Source organism: Ornithodoros turicata, chromosome 4, assembly GCF_037126465.1.
Source record: "Ornithodoros turicata isolate Travis chromosome 4, ASM3712646v1, whole genome shotgun sequence".
Taxonomy (NCBI): domain Eukaryota; kingdom Metazoa; phylum Arthropoda; class Arachnida; order Ixodida; family Argasidae; genus Ornithodoros; species Ornithodoros turicata.
Window position 1 is genome coordinate 35,828,953 of NC_088204.1, and position 18,401 is coordinate 35,847,353.

At 43.3% G+C, this 18,401-nt stretch overlaps 1 protein-coding gene and 1 long non-coding RNA gene across 4 annotated transcripts; both read left to right on the forward strand.

The window, feature by feature from the left end:
• Window positions 1-1,447: 1,447 nt before the first annotated feature.
• LOC135391428 (uncharacterized) lies at window positions 1,448-17,650 on the forward strand. 3 transcript variants are annotated; one of them, XM_064621682.1, is made up of 10 exons: window positions 1,449-1,841; window positions 3,377-3,575; window positions 3,676-3,816; window positions 4,071-4,187; window positions 4,287-4,355; window positions 4,823-4,885; window positions 5,704-5,769; window positions 6,707-6,906; window positions 15,533-15,704; window positions 16,965-17,650. In XM_064621682.1, exons 2-9 carry the CDS (start codon window positions 3,377-3,379, stop codon window positions 15,644-15,646), a joined length of 969 nt encoding a protein of 322 aa, XP_064477752.1. In that variant the 5' UTR covers window positions 1,449-1,841; the 3' UTR covers window positions 15,647-15,704; window positions 16,965-17,650. The 3 variants fall into 3 exon arrangements, with proteins under 3 accessions (XP_064477753.1, XP_064477752.1, XP_064477751.1); XM_064621681.1 differs by having other exon boundaries at window positions 1,450-1,841; window positions 4,071-4,199; XM_064621683.1 differs by lacking the exons at window positions 15,533-15,704; window positions 16,965-17,650 and adding an exon at window positions 6,303-6,359 and having other exon boundaries at window positions 1,448-1,841; window positions 4,071-4,199; window positions 6,707-6,779.
• Window positions 8,485-14,041, forward strand: LOC135391429 (uncharacterized). The gene is made up of 6 exons (XR_010421944.1): window positions 8,485-8,769; window positions 9,629-9,727; window positions 9,838-10,008; window positions 10,175-10,304; window positions 10,401-10,448; window positions 13,835-14,041. It is a non-coding gene; the product is annotated as an uncharacterized LOC135391429 (long non-coding RNA).
• Window positions 17,651-18,401: the final 751 nt, after the last annotated feature.

The window sequence follows — 18,401 nt, forward strand, 5'->3', positions numbered from 1 at the left end:
CGCGATGTAATTTGTCTCACCGGCAGTACAACGCTTGGAATGGTCGTGGTGCCGGACACGGGGTAGATCTTGCGCGAACTCCCACCCGCAGTACGCGCAGTGTGTGGCAGCTCTGTGCCGCGCTCGTTGCTCATCATTCAGCACCATTTCCGCGGGGCAGGCGTTCAGGGCGATCATCTCGTCCCGCATTTCCATCAAAGCTCTGACGCACTGCCTCGTGGAATCTTCACCGTCGTGCGTCCTGATGCGCATCACCTTCGAGTCGTGGGTGCGCACGAGTACGGCACAGAAGCGAGGTGACGTGACGCTCCGAATTTTTTAGTTTTCACCGCGGAAATACATATTTGAACGTTTTGGACGTCGGTGGACACGAACCCACTGCCTTCCCGCTGATAATTTTCGACGCGCCCCGTGGACTCCTGAATCACGTCCATCAGCGTATTCGCGACGGCTCCGTCGCTGCGGACTTCGCGAGCAAACGCCATAAAGTGGGCTATGTGCGCGGTTATCTCCCCCCGAGTCTCCTTTACCATTAAAACATCGGAACAAATGCAAAACCTAAAGGGTATTCTTTGCGCTCTCAATATAGCGAGCATATCGTGAAAGTGACTCATTAAATATTGTCGCAAATCCTCTACTCCCTGATCGTGAACAGATGCCAATAGCATGAATCTTTTGACGATACCTCTAAATGTGGCGTCAGTCTGGAAGGAGGGCAGGAAGGATGTATCCACGTCGGGGTGCGATCGCATCACGTGAGCAGACAGTGTAGGAGGTGCGCCGTCCCGAGAATCGTCGTCCGATTCATCCTCGATATCGTGAGGATCAAAAAAGCAGAACACACACCGAGGCACTGAAAATAAACGCGGATCCGTAAGAAACGTGCAACAAGTAAAGGGAATAACTTACTTGTGAAGCGAGTGAAAGCTGACTGTTCCCCCACTGAGGCGATCGCGCGGCTTATAAATCAGCATCCACGCTACATGCGCCAACACGTCGGGGCTCGCTTGTTTCCACACGGTCGTAAATCATGTGTCACCTCGAGGATGAGGCCACGTTGGGGCCATCTGTTTAATATCAGAACGCGCGCTGCCGCAATGAGAACTCTATGGTGAGCTTTCACCGTCGAAGAAAATGTTGCGTCAAGGTAATGTAAATACGTCTTCTCTGAGAAATTGGGTCACCTTGGGGATGAGTCGGCTGCATCCCAATAAACCATAAACGTCCCATGGACATCCAAAACTGGTCCAAATATCCTCGTCCATCTTGGATGTCTATGAGATGTCCATTTGTCATCGCAAAAATAACCTCCATGAGCTGACGTCTCTTAGACGTACGCATGTGGCCGGCAAAAAGACATCCCTTTGTTGACGTCGCTTAGACATCTCCTTAAGGTAAATTTGATTCACATATAGGTCAGTCGTAATCCATTTAAACATAATTTATTTCCCTTCTACGAGGCGCTTTCAACATACGAAAGCATAACATTTTCGTTATTCGAAAGCGAGTGTTAAATGAGTATTCGGAACATGTATGCATTGAATCGTAGAGGAATTGTATTCAGTTATTAACAAAGCTTTTATGCAGTCAAAACTCGTTTCCCCAAAGTTACCCATCTCGGAAGCCGATCTCTTTGCGATCCCCCTGGTTCCTCCGCACATCTCCAAGTTCCAGCGAAACTACTGCTTGTGCTATCAAGTTAGCGGCACCGCCATCGACACGACTGTCATCATCATCCCCACCATCATCATTCGGCGCCTCGTTGAATTTTGCACGTTTTGCAGCGTCTCTTCCAGTGTTCGTTGCTTTTGTACGACGTACGGTGGGGAGCACTGTAGAAGGTAATTGTCATACATTTCCATGTTTTCCTTTCTGTTTCCTTCGTGATATAGGATTTAACGAAGGATGATGTTCTGCTGAGTTCGCTTGTCGCGTCTCGGTGCTCCGCGTTTCGCTGCAGTGTCGGTGCTATCCTAAAGCTTTCGTAGTGTGTATTGGTGCCTTGGCGGTTGCAAGTGGGACTAAAATGCCGAAAGTGAAGGACAAACGTTACGCTTATAATGGAATTCTCCAGGAAACCGAGGACCCTAACTGAATTAGACAGATGGAAAGCAACAGAATTCCGCTTGATGCTTCTCTACACTGGTCCAGCCGTTTTAAAATATTGTTTGGGTGCGAACGAGTATGCACATTTTCTAGCTTTTCACTGTGCTATGTATCTTCTAGCGAGCGAAACTCTGTGTCGAGAATACGCAGACTACTGCGATGCACTTCTTCGGTACTTTGTCTCCACTTTTGCGAGGCTCTACGGCGACCATCACGTGTCATATAATGTGCACTGCCTCATACATTTGGCACAAGATGTGAAAAATAAAGGTCCGGTAGACATGTTCAGCGCGTTCCCTTTCGAGAACAACATGCAGTTCCTGAAGCGCCAACTGCGAAAAAAGCAATGTCCCCTTGAGCAGCTATTCAACCGCCTGTCAGAAAGGGAACGCACATTAACATCTGTGAAGCCAAAGGAACAGGAACAGGTTTTCTTACAATCTCACTCAGGAGGCCCACTTGTGCCGGAATGTAGTGGACCTCAGTACAGGATGATGAAGACGCCTGGATTTATCCTGACCACCGAGGATGGGGACAACTGTTGCGAGATCGCTGGTGAAATCGTTTTAATTTCAAATTTTGCCACGTTACGCGCAACAAAAGATGTCTGTATCATTGGAAGAACATACTGCATACTCGATGATTTCTACACTCAACCGTTTCCATCTTCTAAAGTGGGAACCTACGTCGTGTCTCAGCTATCTGGCTTGAAACATTGGTCAATTGTAGGTGTAAGAAAGATGGTAAAACTTCCAGTTCGGGACAAGCACATCGTCATTCCATTGCTGCACCACAACCGTAAACCATAGAATGGGAGACAAGTGGGAAGTTTTCCTGTGGACTACGAACATAAAATTTAAGTTGCAATCTCGGAAAGTCATGCATGTGCTACATCACAATATGGTACGACGTTTTTTGCTTATTTTGATTCCGTGTTACCACTGCGAAGCAAATGTGACCATCAATGGCGACAAGATGTGAAGAGAGGTGACAACAAGAAGTGGGGGACAGTGGTGTTAGTAGACATCCTGTGATTAGTGGAAACTGTGCCAACACTCATATGCAAGGTTTAGAGAAAACGAGGGGAAAACGTGAAACAGCACGGCCGGTACAGGGATTCGAACCTACATCACCTCCTTGTTTCATAGTGGAAAGCAGTTACATGGTGCAATGTATGCATCATTTTGCTTAGTAGCTATCATATGCACATGTATAGATATGACGGCCACATTGTTGAGCGTTAGATGAGTCACGATTTTTTACTTCACAGATGTTCCTGATAGTAGAATTTCTGGAGGAAGAGCGATGTGGGACACATTCAGTTGAAATAGTTCCTGCCTCATGGGTCAAAGGTAGCGTCTGTAAATGGCCCAAAGTGCCATCCGATAAGGCACGAAAGCTCATCATGAAGTGCGCCCCTCCTACAGCGTCGTGGGACAGCTTTCACGTTGCCATAAAAGGCTCTTTTTGTGAGTTCGCTTTCTTTCGGGAAAGAATGATGCACTTGTTTAGGTTGCTTTCAAATAGTGCACTATGCATATGCACCTTGTCAATATATCTATTTTTTAGCAACGTATCAAGATGCAAACAGTAAGCTGAATGCTGCCCAGTACACCTCAGACATCAACTCCGCTTCCGATACAGGGTGTCAAAAGAGGAAGCCTGTCCCACTGCGGCATTTTGATGATTATGCGGAAGTCCCAGCCTTAGGTGAGAGGTTCATTTCTCAATATGCACTTGAAACAAGGGAACGATAGTTGAAGCATAATCCTGTTGCAAATATTAACTATTCTGTGTCTAATCTTAGCGCCTTTATTCCCTGGGCTTATTATATTACTACCAGACTGGACTGTGTACTCTTTCCCTTATCGCCAAGTGTCTATTGTGCACTTCAGCGCAACAGCACACTTTGCCATGTCTCATAAAGACAGGGCGTAGTAAGTATTTACAGTGCTCTGCTTCAGGTTCACAGACTAGAAGAAAAAGAAAGCGGATTGAGTCATTTGACTCGGACACTGATGTGGACGACGTAGACACTCTGCCAAGTCCGCCACCTTTCCCAACGCCATTCCCTGAGAGGGGTAATAATAACTGTGAGTGTCACAATTACGTAGTCTGTCAAAGGCACATTTTGCTACTGCATCTATATGGCACCTGTTAATTTAAGTTACAACTTTCAGTTGCGAGTCACCATACTTCACCCACCGGAAGTATAGTCCAGAGCGGCAGCGTTAACAGTGACCTCAATCGTATGCGATGTTTCATATCTTCAACATAAGTTAGCCCTAAATGTATTAATGTATACATCAAGTCGAGTGACCGATGAAGATAAGTTGTACATGACCTTGACACTTAAAACATCTAAATTGGGTTGTTTGCAAATCACATGAAGTTAAGAGCACTAAAAATCGCGAAAAATTGCAGCAAAATCATATTAAAGACACACACACACGGATGCTGGCGTGTCTGTGTTTTTGTTCTGTTTCGTCCAAGTTTGAGCACTCATAACCTAAGTATGACCTCGATAGTTGATGTTCTGGTTGTTAGATATTTTGACTATCTGTTTTGACCACTTACAAACCACGTTTTACCGTAATGATGGAAGAATCCTAAATAGTTATGTGACACTTCAAATCATTAGTGAGCACTGCATGAAATGGCCTTTTGTGTGCCAGCATTCACCAACTGTTTATGTTACAATTCCTGTCTTTCATAGACTGTGGCCAAGATGAACCTGAGACTCATGACAACAGTGGTCAAGCCTTCCAGGATATAAGAGGTACGAGATGTCCACAGTGAGACCCACGGTTGGGCATTACAAATAGTGTCTTTTCTACCTCTGTTTGCGGCTCCCAAACAAAAACCATTTCCACACCAGTTGTAGTGCACGTCATATCAATGCATTATTTATAGCGTGTTAAGCCACAAATGGCATGAAAATAGCAAAGTGTTAGTGGTGGACAAGGTAACTGTCCACCTGTTCTGTTCACTGCCAGCAAGCATGGAACAATGTTTTCCCATATTTTTGCATAAACAAGCAGAACATTTAACCAGAAATTGCAAGCGAGAAAGCGAGAAATATGTGACTTGTTATTTTGCTATTTCTATCCATGTTTTCTGTAATAATTGTCAGGCGAAGCATGGAGCAGTGGGCTAGCCTTAAGCAAACGATAAACATGCATACCAATAAGCTGGGATATGGATCAGATGGAGACTGATGGAGGTTCAACTGACACGTGCCTCAGCGCAGGCCCTGCATGCAAGCTCGTGGCTATTCATTTTTTTGCCCAATGCTTCATCATTTCTGTGGCACCAGTGCACTTCGCTTATCTCGACTGAACTGCACATTTGTTCAGCCTGAGTTTCGTCGCTTCAGTGTTTCTGATAATGAAAACTAATTTGGCATCTGCTGTTAATGTCTGCAGCATCATTTCTGTTATTAATATTTTGTAACTTTGAATATTATGGCCTTAGTTGGAAATGTGCCAATAAAATCCGAATCATCGGAATCATCATTGTCGTGTTTTGAATAACCGACTTTAGTTTCTTGTATAGTTCTTACTGAAGTATGCCTCTTTTTTTTTTTTTTGTGCTCAGTCGACCTCCTAGCAGGAGAGGGCAGCCTGCCGCAATCACGGAAACAGAAGGTTGTGCCACACGAAGGTACTTATGCATGATACATATGCTAAAATTTGTTTCCTGTTTAGCTTAAGTGCAAAAATTGCCACACCAGCTTGTATATTGTATTGTGAGCATCTAATACTTCTATTAAAACCACGGTGTCGACCCGAAGAGAGAACCGAAAAAAAAAAACGCTATTTCCTAAACGAACCATATACATATTACCACTGCAGTGCTGGAACTGAACCACATAAGAACCAAAAACTGAGACATGGTTACCGGTTTAAATAGAGTTTTGTCAAACACGGAGATATGTACAACAGCTGCGCTCCAACATGGCTATATAATTATTTGTGTTGGTTTTCAATAAATTTGAATGTTCAGCAACATGTAGTGGATAACAGTCAAACACAAAAGTCTCACTCCTTTCTGCTCTCATTTAACACATAATCTCTCTCTCTCTCTCTCCATACACACGACAACATTAATGAATAAGCATGCACTACAGTTTCGGTTTCTCGGGAGAGATGTCATCAGTAACTACACTACGTGCTACTGTAAGTAATCTTTTGCAGACTATAGTCAGTCATGGTGGACTTATACTGGGCTTGCATTCATGTAAGGCATGCCAGGTAATTCTATACTCCGTGTTGGTGCAATTTTTCAGAGCTGTGTGACATACCAATCGTTGCCAAGTCCCTCCTATATTAGGCATAAACGCAACTACTTGATCTTTAGCTTAAAGCTTCGGTCATCCAGAGTATGTGCAATTCTCTTTGGAAACACTTTAAGAAATTGAATCATCGAGCCTTTATCTACAAACGTCTGCGAACCTTAACTGAAGCAATGCAAGTTTTGGTTCGACACTCTGGTTAAAACTACAAGAGTATGATTTAAAAACATCACGTCTTGGGGTGATCACAATGTTGCACTGCCTCACTTTGTTACAAATATAATGGTGCTCTGCCTTGTCATACAGAGTTTCAACGGCAGGCTATGAGGCTGCTGCATATGATGCGCCTAACCCAGCTGCAACATGGTGAAGTACTGGAGGAGCTGTGTTCTCGACACACTCGCGTTCTTGAGCATTGTCCGTCCATGATTCAAGCACCTTTCACCACCACTGAAGACCTGGAGGCATTTGACAGCACCCTGAACGAAAGCAAGACAGCTCAACTGGTGAGCAATCTTTCTGGCATTACTGAAGTATATGCATAGTCAAGGTTAATAAGCTACATGCCTTCATGTCAATATGGAATTTGAACGTAGAGGATGCATAGTAGAACTATGCATATTGTACAGAAAACTTAAGGAAACTAAACAATGCTAAAGTAGTGCATTCTTTAAGTATTAACATTATCCCAGTATGAAATGGATAAGCACATTTTTATGCAAGACTGTATCCCACAACAAGCCTTCCATTTGGTGTACCTATGCGGTTGATAAAGCTGGTGCACATTACACTATCATTGAGGTAGTTCATTGGTACTCGTCTAATATCTTTGTTGCTCTACCCAAATGTAGATAGACGAACTATGTCCCTGTTGAAAAAACCAGTAAGATTTAAACTGGAAATGTTACTGGTCAGACCGGAAATGCCACTGGTCACACTGGAAATGCCACTGGTCAGACTGGAAAAGACTGGATATCGGACTGGCAATACTGGAAACCAGTTGATACTGGTCACTGGATACACCGGATTTTCACTGGATACACTGGAAACCAGTGTACACTGGTCACTGGCAGTACTGGATTTTCACTGGATACACTGGAAACCAGTGTACACTGGTCACTGGCAGTACTGGATTTTCACTGGATACACTGGTCATTGGCAGTACTGGAGTTTCACTGGATACTGACTGTACTGGATTTTAACGGGGTACACTGGAAACCAGTCTACCGCACTGGAGTTTCACTGGGACAAGTGAAACTGGCGCTAGATATACTATAATCCAGTGTACACTGATTACAGATCATAGTCCCACTGGAGTAGAGTCCTATAGAGATCAGAGATGTGTTAGTTTTACTCATAACCTTCAAAAAGTAATTAGTCGCGTCACTTCTTTATAATGCATAACGCTAAATCGTTACTTTTGTACAGTATGCAGTTACTGGGTATTAGTCATTACTTTGTCTTCAAGTTGTTAACAGAGTTACATTAGCCGTCAAGAATATAATGGCATTATACATTACATGCTGTATGCACACTTGGGTCTCAAAAACATAATGAATTACGCGCTGCCTCATTTTTGCAACGCATTACCGGTAATGCGCTACTTCAAACATGATATTACATGGTTAATCAATTATGCGCTAATTGCAATCAATCCAAGTAAGTCGCCCTGATATGGAAGCTATGTGGATTTCTGAATCTTTGACGTCGAGACGTCAGCGTTGATAAACGAATCCGAGACGAATCCAGACGAATCCCAGATGAATCTGGGATTCGTCAGTTTATCAACGCCAGCTCATTTCTTCGCTCCGATTTTATGTCGGCACAGTTCACATAGAATGCGGCCCAGGATGCATATTCCCCACGGCGTCAGTCGTGACGTTGCCCACTTCTGTGAAGTCGACAACAGCGAGCTCTTTCACCATCATCACCACCGTCGCTCAATTAAAAAACAAAAAAACAAAACGAGAACACTTGCTGGATTATCGAAACTCAAGGCATTCGTGATATTTCGTTATTCAACGGAATTTGTCGGCTTAATAACATAAAAACCAGCAGTGTGGAAAATTCATTCAAAAGTCATTAAAGTCACCAAACCGTCGCTTGTTTCGGTTTCAAACCGCTGCGTCTAGCGTCTAGCAACCATGAAGAAAGAGCACAAAGCAGCGTTCAGCGGGCTTCCTCGTGGTTTCTTGTGTTCAACTCATGTGTATGTTATCGTTGAGTTTAATCGGCAAGATATACTGCATCTCGTGCGTGACGTTTGTTGATGTGTTCGCTATTCGTCTGACGACGCAAAAGCTGTTGTGCCAGTGCCGTGACTACATGCCGTACAACTTGCCGGACCAGCCCGGACCAGGACCATGCCGGTAATGTATTATTTATTCGTTTCGTGTTACTTATTCACGTTAAACTAACACTAAGGCGTTGTATTCTCGTCTTTTGTGTTTTGCGTGCTCTACCATATATATCTTCAATGCAGTGGGTGTATCTTCGCAGTATAGGTGCAGGATTCAGTTCCTCCAGCGCTTTGTCTGCATAAATGTGATAGATATTTGTGCAAAAGAATATTGTGTTTCTCGTTGTGTATGTATGAACAGGAATTCGAAAGTAATCTTTCCGCTTCATTACGTTTATGTCGATTACGGTTGTTGTGTCGTTTCACCGTCAGTGCACAAATGGTGTTGCATTGTAGGATCAACAGATCTGGATGTGTATCATGGGTGGGCAGTTGCAAGCAATCAAAAAACAAGAGCCTGGTAGTGTCCTGCTATGTTTTGAACTATCCATGTTCTAAAGCATTGAGGCTTTGTTGAGTGTGTCTTTGCAGTCTGTTCCAGTCTCAGAATAGTTATTTTCCACCGTATGTGTTGGTTTATCGACAATTTTTATCGCGCTGCCTTTGGCTGCTGAGAGCCATCAATCACTAAAATAATTTTGCTCATTTAGCAAGTGCTAAAGAAGGTCAGAATGAATGAATGACCTTTTTATGCTGGAAATTACATATGTTGACAAATTTAAGTCATCACTTGGACAGGTAACAGATGTTTGTTGATTGTTGCTGCACTGAGAACAGATAAAACTGTTCCGTTTTGAAATATAGATCATGCTATTACTGCGAACAACCCAGAATCATTTTTTAATGTTTTCTTAATTGATGAGTGCACAGAGTGATTTAGTAGCTAGCTCAACTTTTGAGAAACTCTCTCTGACCCTATTTCCTTTCAGAAATTGGTGTCTCATGTCAAGCACACACAAGAAAAGGCGACGCAGCATTTGCAGCACATCACTTCACGGTATATGTGAAAGCATACTTCGGCAAATAAGGTGAGCAACTATTCAATGTCTGTAACATTTTAATTATGAGTGTTAATATGAGTTCCCATTAAGAACAATATTTGCATATTACGTGATGAAATTGTCAAACACACGTCTAGGAATACACCAGAAGGACACCACAGGACGCTTCAGAGTCTGGATGTACCATATCTGATGAAAATCTTGCACCACAGAGGCTGCTCGATGGATGGATGGGTTACAACCCTGATGAAGCAGCGAAGTTCAAGGGAACAACAGGTGCACGACACTATCATTGCTGGACAAAATTGGTGAGTACAATATACATTCATTGCGGTAACATGTATCCCTTATGGTTACAGCAGTGCATTTATTGTTAGATAAAAGTCATTATTAGGGACTTAATGAGGCCGAGGGCAGCCACCTCATCTCTGTATTTTTCGTGCCCTTATTTACACTTGGATGTTTGCCTTGCAGAGGTTGAACAGAAAGATGCCGCACAGGGAACGAGCATGTCACTCAAACTGTTTGGCCGGAAATCCTGGAGCAAGAGGAAACTTCCGCACAAGACTACAAAAAAAAGTAGACTTAGAAGTCCATGTATACGGTGTGTTCTCTTTTTTGTTCTTTAGTGCGGCTTGATTATTAGTACTGTATGTTTGTTAGATAATCATTTCTTAAACAACATGTTTCTTCTTTGTAGGGAGAGCACCTTTGGTGGAAGAGGCTTGTCGGTCGACACTGTTATTTGGTACTTAAATATATTTTATCTATTTATATTACTACACAACAAAATCAGCCAATTTCAGGTATGCAAAGGAAGGACAAGTGCACACCACGCATTCCATCACTTATATTGTGCCCTGGTTCATTTCAAAACCTGCACCGGTTGTCATGCCTCCCTACATGCCATCACACACATTGCGTTCTGTTGTTGACAGTAAGGTTTTTTTGAATCTTGTTTGCTCATCATGTTGTAGAGGCAGTGAAACCTCCCTAGTACCGACGTTCGTGGGACCAACGCTTTAGTTCACAAGACAGAGGAGTCCGCATGTGAGAGATACAAGACATTAGGGCCGTTACTTTACGCCAGGAATTGTATCAATAATATCCTGAAGTGTTGAAAATATCTCGAAGAAGTTTTGAAGAAATCTCGTAAATAAACATGTGCTCTAAATTCATGCGAAATCGAGTGGAAAAACTTCCAATACGTTAAATGCTCAATTCGGGGAGAAATTGGTCTCAGCTACTCAAAAGCTAGCTCTACTGGTTCGGTACAAATGGTTATGTAATTGCTGCCAAACAAGTTAGTGTGCATTCCGACAGATATCTCAGTGAGGGCAATTTGACGGGTAAAAATCGGGTTTCACCGTAAAAAGGACACCTTGAATTGGCGGAAGAATCCGGTTAAACCCTGAAACTAATAATTATGCACTTTATGCAAAAAGTTCAAACTAGCCTTGTTAGAGAGAGGCGATAAAGTACCCAAGATGTGACTGCCTTCTCCATGAGGGATATACCATGGTCTGTCGATACCAAGTCACCATGTTAACCGTAATTGTTTTGCTGTAGCTGCTCCTGTGTGCCAAAATCACTTGCCATATGTATTTTTCTGTCATGTGCCATTTATAATTGCTGAACAAACTGGCATGTATGAGTCTCACTGATTGCATTTCGCATTGTACTGTGGATTCCAAAAATTAATTTTGAACCTGCGATATCATGAGTACCCGTGTAAGCTGCCTGTGCCTGCTTCCTGCCTTCACCAACAGAGGGGCACGGATCACTGCAACGTATCATGTCAATATTTCTCGGTCCGCTTCTATTTCTATGGCACACCTTCGTGCGTTTCCCATTTCACAGGGCCTTCGGTCTCTCTGATGTTGCATTGATTCCCGACGATGACACTTAGTTGTGGACACGTCCACGTCGGCATTCTTATTTACGTGCAACCCTGTTATATGCCGTTGCGAGACCAACTGATGGCGTCTGTCTATTATACCACAGTGACTGAGAGTGGACTACTGACTGACGTTATGTAGCTGAGTATAGCAACAACTTTTGAAACAGTTTTGTCAATGCTGCACAAGGTGTGAATTTTTTAATTAAATTTAAATTTGGGAAGCGCTGCGAGTGGCTGACTGCTGGAGGTGCCGTCTTTATTACAGCCGCAAAAAGAAGTAACACATTGCATAGGTATCATGCCTTTCTGCGATGGAAATTATCGTGACATCTATTTGTGACATATATTAATAAAAAAGAATGAACGACGCGTTCTCACGACAAGGGTTCGCCTTGTCTGGCGTGGCGCAACCTTCCTCTTTATTGACCAAATCCTGTCTAAGTGACCAAATAATGAAGGGGCTCAGGGGATGCATATGTTACCTATGCAATGTAGCCGGGCAGTTTTTTGTTACTTCTTATTGCGGCTGTAATAAAGACGGCACCTCCAGCAATGAGCCACTTGGTAGCACTTCCCAGTACAGAATTTTTTTAAGCACACACCCTGTGCAGTATTAACAAAACTGCTGCAAAAGTTGTTGTTATACTCGGCTACATATCGCGAGTCAGTATTCCGCCCTCAGTTGCTGCGGCATAATAGGCATACGCCATCTGTTGGTCTCGCAACGGCATATAAAAGGGATGCACTTAAATAAGAATGCCGACGTGGACATGTCCACAACTAAGTGTCATCGGCGGGAGATCGAAGGCCCTGTGAAATGGGAAACGCGCGATGGCGTGCCACTCGAAAGTGCAGTCGGAGTGAAGGCCGCAACAGCGAGACCTGGGCACAGAGAAAAATTCGCTGCGTTCACCCTACTAAAATAGTGCAACGTATTTTTGCAGGTGGATTTAGGGGAAACGTTGGCCTTTCAGTAACCGCAAAATTATTGGAATAAGTATTGCAGGGGCTGAGGTATGCCATACCAAGCATTGGCAATTTTCTGCTCTCACCTAACTTTACTGCCATCTCTTTCGGTAACACACGGTGTACACGAGCCAAGAGTTACGACTGCACTAAACAGAAACATAGAAAACGAAAACATTTGTTCTCTCAGCTCAGAAAGAATGTGTGCTGCATGTAGTTTCAGTTAACTGTTACGAGACCATACATTACAACGCAGGGATCAATAGAACAGCAGAGATAAGCAATAAGACTATGTTGTCATGTGTTGTGTCACACTATGACGGCTTTGTGGGCTGGTTGGTAGCCTTTGTGGTTGCGTTGATCTTTATTTCATCCTCATTTTCACATTAAACACAACACTATCATATTAGCAGAGGTGTATGAGGATGCATTACAAGACCATATGCATATTCAGCAAAATTCTCGCCTACGTTCCAAAACTAACTCCAGAGTAGAGCAGTCGCGTGACATGGTTGTACCACGTGAACATGGGGGTAGGGGAACCCTTGGGTAGGTGCTGGTATGGGCGTGAGTACGATTCTCAACATGACGACAGTGACGTTTCGGCCCCAGGACATCAGATCTGCTGGCCGCTGTTTCGCTTTCATGACTGTGTTGAATTCAGTATGGGGTCATCTGCGTGTGTTCGTAAAGCACTCACGCCATTAATTTGGGGTATTCATACCGCACAATTTGAGGAACGGTAGCACTGTTCTGGTCCGCAGTTAGCTCAAAAACGCGTAGAACCAGCTTTCCATCTTCACATACGGCGAGCTGATGTGTGTGGTACATATGGTTCCGTGCATGGTGCTCTGTAGAAAACATCAAGTCAGAAAATCCGCAATGGAATTTCAGGACGTCCTCCATGATGCAGCCGAGACAAGCTCCAGCAAAAGCAGACGACAGCTTTGACGTCACTAGTCCTACCTACCCCCGTCTGATAGGGAGTAAAGCCAGTTGACTCCGAGTAGCTACTCTCGAGGAGGCTACCCACTTTTGGAACAGGTCGTGACGTCATAGAGTAGGTTCTGGAACGCGGAGAATAGCTACTCTGGGGTCTGTTCTGGAACGTAGCCCTCATAAACACTCAGTGTCCGAAGAGATTTTCTTGACTTAAGGGGTAATTTGACTAAAGTAGGGTAAAGTAGGTTATGCTGGGTATCGTAGTAATTATGGATGAAATTATACTTAACCAGTGTTTGATTCAAGCAAACTTCACTGTATTTCAGGTTCACCTTGGCAATTACTATTTTATCCCCGTGGATAAATTCACGTACATTCAGCAGGGAACAACAGACATAAAGCTTGTCAAAGACCTGGCACGCCACCTCTGGACGCCAGAGGAAATGACTACAAGAAGCATGACTGGCAAACCATGTCGCAGGCCGGGAGTGACCGCTGGCTTGAAGTACCAGGCAACCCCTGAAAAGCTGGAGGCCGTAATAAAGCTATCTTTTGTATCACTTGAGATTAGGTCAGATGCAGAATGTAATGCCCTTCTAATGACCGCTTCCACAGAGGACACCTTTATGCATGAATACCTTGCTTTTTCTTTACCAGATGGCCGCTCAAAGTACATCGACAGCCACCCCACCGAGGTGCCGAAAGATGTGCGCATGAGAACTGTCCGAAAAACGCTAAGTGATTTTTTTGCTGATGTCGCCCGCTATGGAAAGCGGAGGAAAACAGTACCATAAATAAAGAAACTATGTAACATTACTAGGTTGTGAATGTCAAATTTATACAAAGGCGAACGTCAAAACATGCTGTTGAGCAGGGCCTACCAGTAAGCCCCAGTCTGCCAGTGATCTGACCAGTTTACCAGTGTGGAGACTGGTACCGGTAAAGCCAGTCTGCCAGTGAGCTGGCCAGTCTACCAGTATGGAGACTGGTACCAGTATAGCCAGTGACTATACTGGGTCAATAATCCGGTTTGGCACTGTAGACTGGTTTCCGGTCTGCCCAGTGATACTGGTTTTTTCAACAGGGGTCGCCTTGGTGGTAATGATGTTGGCCACGCAACACGGAACATCCTGTGCTACATATTGACAGACTCCTTGGCGGAACAGTACAGCTGGATTGGCCAGAAAGGGAAACGAAAATTCGCAGTGCTCAAATTCCCCAGCATCATTTTCAGTACGTATACCATGCCCAAATGCCATCTCTGTCACAGTGCAATGTCAGGGTCTTTACTGCATCAGTGAGAACCGTTAATCTTTAAACTAAAAAGAAGGGCATTTTTGCTAGAGGAACATCAAGTGCTGGTTGTACTGTATGTACTATAACTGCAAGTGTGCTTGTCGTCCTACATGTGCCTAGTGCACCATTTTCCTCAGAACGCACAGGACATGCGTGGCTGTCGTACTGGCTTAAAATAGGCGGAACATTCGTACCGGTACCATGCTGACGCTGCTGCCATTTTTTCCGTTCTTAGATTTTCCGTCCCCACCAATGAGTTAGACTATACTTCATATACTATACTGTACTATACTATACTATACTATACTATACCGGGTTTTGGCATAAAAAATGTACGGACATGACCCAGGAACAATAACAGCGAGCTTTAATGCAGCATGGCTGCACTAAGCTCAAGAAGCGCATAGTAGCTTAGAAGTAGCTCAAGAAGCGCAAAACACTAGTGAATGGCAAGGCCTGTTTCCTGGATCACATTGCACGCATCAAATGCACACACAAAAATTTGTGCAAACAGAAGCAGTAAAAATCATGCTTGAAACATAAGATGAATACCAAAAAGCAAGTAAATGCGGGACACTCATAGAAACACATGAAAACGGAAACCACGCCACCACATATTAAAAATTATGAATTCGTCTTAAGCATTTGTACTTAACTAGTTAGCTATAGCATAATTTGTTAGAATGCGCCACGTGCCAATTGGTGAATCAGGTTATCGTTCATTTCAGGGGCTGTACGAGCAAACACAAAAACGACCACAGCAAACAAGGTGGAAGTGGAGACGCACATCAAGGCATGGTTGCGACATGCTAAAGACCGAGAAAAAAAGCTGGCGAGAGTAACTGTAGAATGAGCACAACGTTTACACAGGGAGCTTTTTGGTTTTAAACAGTTGTCTCAGTAAGTATAGTTCTCAGCACTACATGCGTCTGCCACAGCTTCGCTACTATGACCACTGATGGCTATTTAGATAAAATGTGTTAACTTTTTCATTGGGGCTTTCAAAGAAAGGTGTAATAACTGTATGATAACTGTATTGGAGGCAGTTCATTTGAAATGCGAAATTTGCAAAGAAATGTGGAATGTGAAGAATATTAATGAGGCAAATATTAAAATTGTGATTAAAAGTGTACAATAGTAAGAAGACTTGTATAGAATAAAATGTCAGAATGAAATTGGGTGAAGGATAATTCAAATTATACCGTGTGTCTCACCTAGATCCCCGGGCTAAATAATTCGCGAATGGGTGCACCAAACCAAGAACTTTCGTTTTTATTTTCTGTCCGATACCACCCACAAGCTGCACTCTGTGTGAATGAGTGGGAAGCGCTCATTCTTTAATTAAAAATTCAAAGTTTCGTTTAAAAACGTAACTTCTAAAGCTGCACGCTATGGGCACTAAAATGGGTACTACCCCTATTAGGACCTTCAGTGACCACCCTTTAGACAAAAATCTGTTAACGAAGCGGATCGTTTGTTGCAATAGGTAATTGATTTCGGCTTACATGTTTTTCGTCACAGCCAAGCGCAAAAGGGCGTAATTCATTGGTGTGTAAGGATGTAATTCATTGGAAGAAGACCATAGTGGGTTGTGTTTGGACACCTAAACAAAAATAAAGTTAAGTTAAATTCGTGTGTAAGTGAGTTTAAAAGCCCCCTTTTGCGCTTCAGTACGACCACCCACGACAAAATTGTGTAAACTGAAACCAATTAATTACTGCAACAAATGGCCGCTTCATCTGGAGATTTTCCTCTAAACGTTGTCCACTGAAGGTCCCAAAACCTGTAGTACCCATTTTAATAACGACAGCGCCCTGCCTTAGAAGTTGTTCTTTTTACGAAACTCATTTGAATATTTCTTTAGATAATGAGCAAGCAAAACACTCATTCACACGGTGCGCAGCTTGTTGGCGGTATCAAACAAGTACTTGTAAAAAAGAAAGTTATTCGATTGGTGCACCCGTTTGCAAATTATTTAGCCCGAGGATTTAACTGAAACACCCGGTATACTCCATTGGAGATTTCCTGTAGACACGCTTGCTTCCAACTTGTGCTGCCATGTTGGAAAATCACAGGTCCTCAGTAGGGTGGTAATTTCATCTAATTAGGGATCTGGTAGTTACGACGTACCATAAACAATGCAACTTTCTCACTGTATAGGAGTGCACACAAAGGAAAGACAGAGACAGTGTATGAAAATACTAAAACAGCCCCAGCAACAGCGACTGATTGAAAAAGACCAGGTAACATTTTAAAACACTGAACTATTAACGCGGTGTTTCTGCCTGTGCTGCTTCTGCGCGCCTATACCTCTGGTACTCAAGCTATCCTCGACACCTTGATAGCGTATTTCGTTCTGCAAAAAGTCTGTTTAAGGCAAAAAAACTCCCTGTATTTTTGGCACACATCATGTATGCCGAGGTTTTAAGGAACTGCTAGGGCGGCTTCCCTGTTGTACTGTTATTGCACACTTCAGTCCAAGGGGACTTTGAAATACTGTCATGCATATCGCGGTGTGCTAGTCTGAGCGAACTGTGAAAGGACTCACTTTTTATATATATATATACTGATAAATATATTCTAGTCTGGTGTGTCGGTCAAGGCGACCTATGTCACACTCCCATGCCTAACCTAACCTCGAGGAGCTTACAGGATATTTTTATATAGAGACATATGTAGACATATACAGGTGACCTCGTCTGAGGAATTGTGAAACTTACCGTAGTACTATTAATCCTAGTCTGCACCAATTTTCAAGGGGCGTTACTGTGATACCGACTGTCAAGAGCAGTCATTGTTACACTGTGATATGTATCCAAGCCTCAGGACCTGTTGTGATTGAGTTTTTGATACTTTAATATACTTTCCCGTCAGTACTCACTGTGCTACATAACCTTGTCAGACTGTACGTTTACATATATTGTGAAATGTATGCTGTTTATACCCATTAAATAATCTATAATAAAGCTACAATAAAGCTAAGGTACACTGTACTGTCATTACTGGCGCTGTAATACCTGTACATAAAATCTCCCAGAAAGGTCAAAAAAAAAAAAATCCATGTGGATGTCTCTCTGACAGGAAATGGATGCTTGTGTGAACGTCCACATGCAGTCCATCTTGACATCACCTGGATCATAATGGACATCCACAGGATGTCCTTAATGTCCCTCGAGTGTTATCTCAAAGTCATCCCCTGGATGTTTATGGTTTGCTGGGATGTTCCAACGCGTTGGGGCCGCCTATTTTATATCAAAATGCGCTTCATGGTCAAAATGAGTTTATACTATAGAACGGTGAGCTTTGTTTTATTCTCGGGGAAGAAAATGTTGCGTCAAGGTAATGTAACGAGAAATTGGGTCACCTTGAGACAAGCCCCAGCACGACGGCGCCATCTGTTTAATATCAAAAACGCACTTCCACCCAGCGTGGCGGGCCCTAGCGAAAAAAATGTTGCGTCAAGGTGATGTAAATAGGCTTTCTCCGAGAAACTGGGTCACCTCGTAAATCATGTTTTCCGAGGCCACGCGTATTAAAACCAAAAGTAAACTGTTGTGCTTGATGAGACAAGTCTATCTGAAGGAAAATATCCCTATG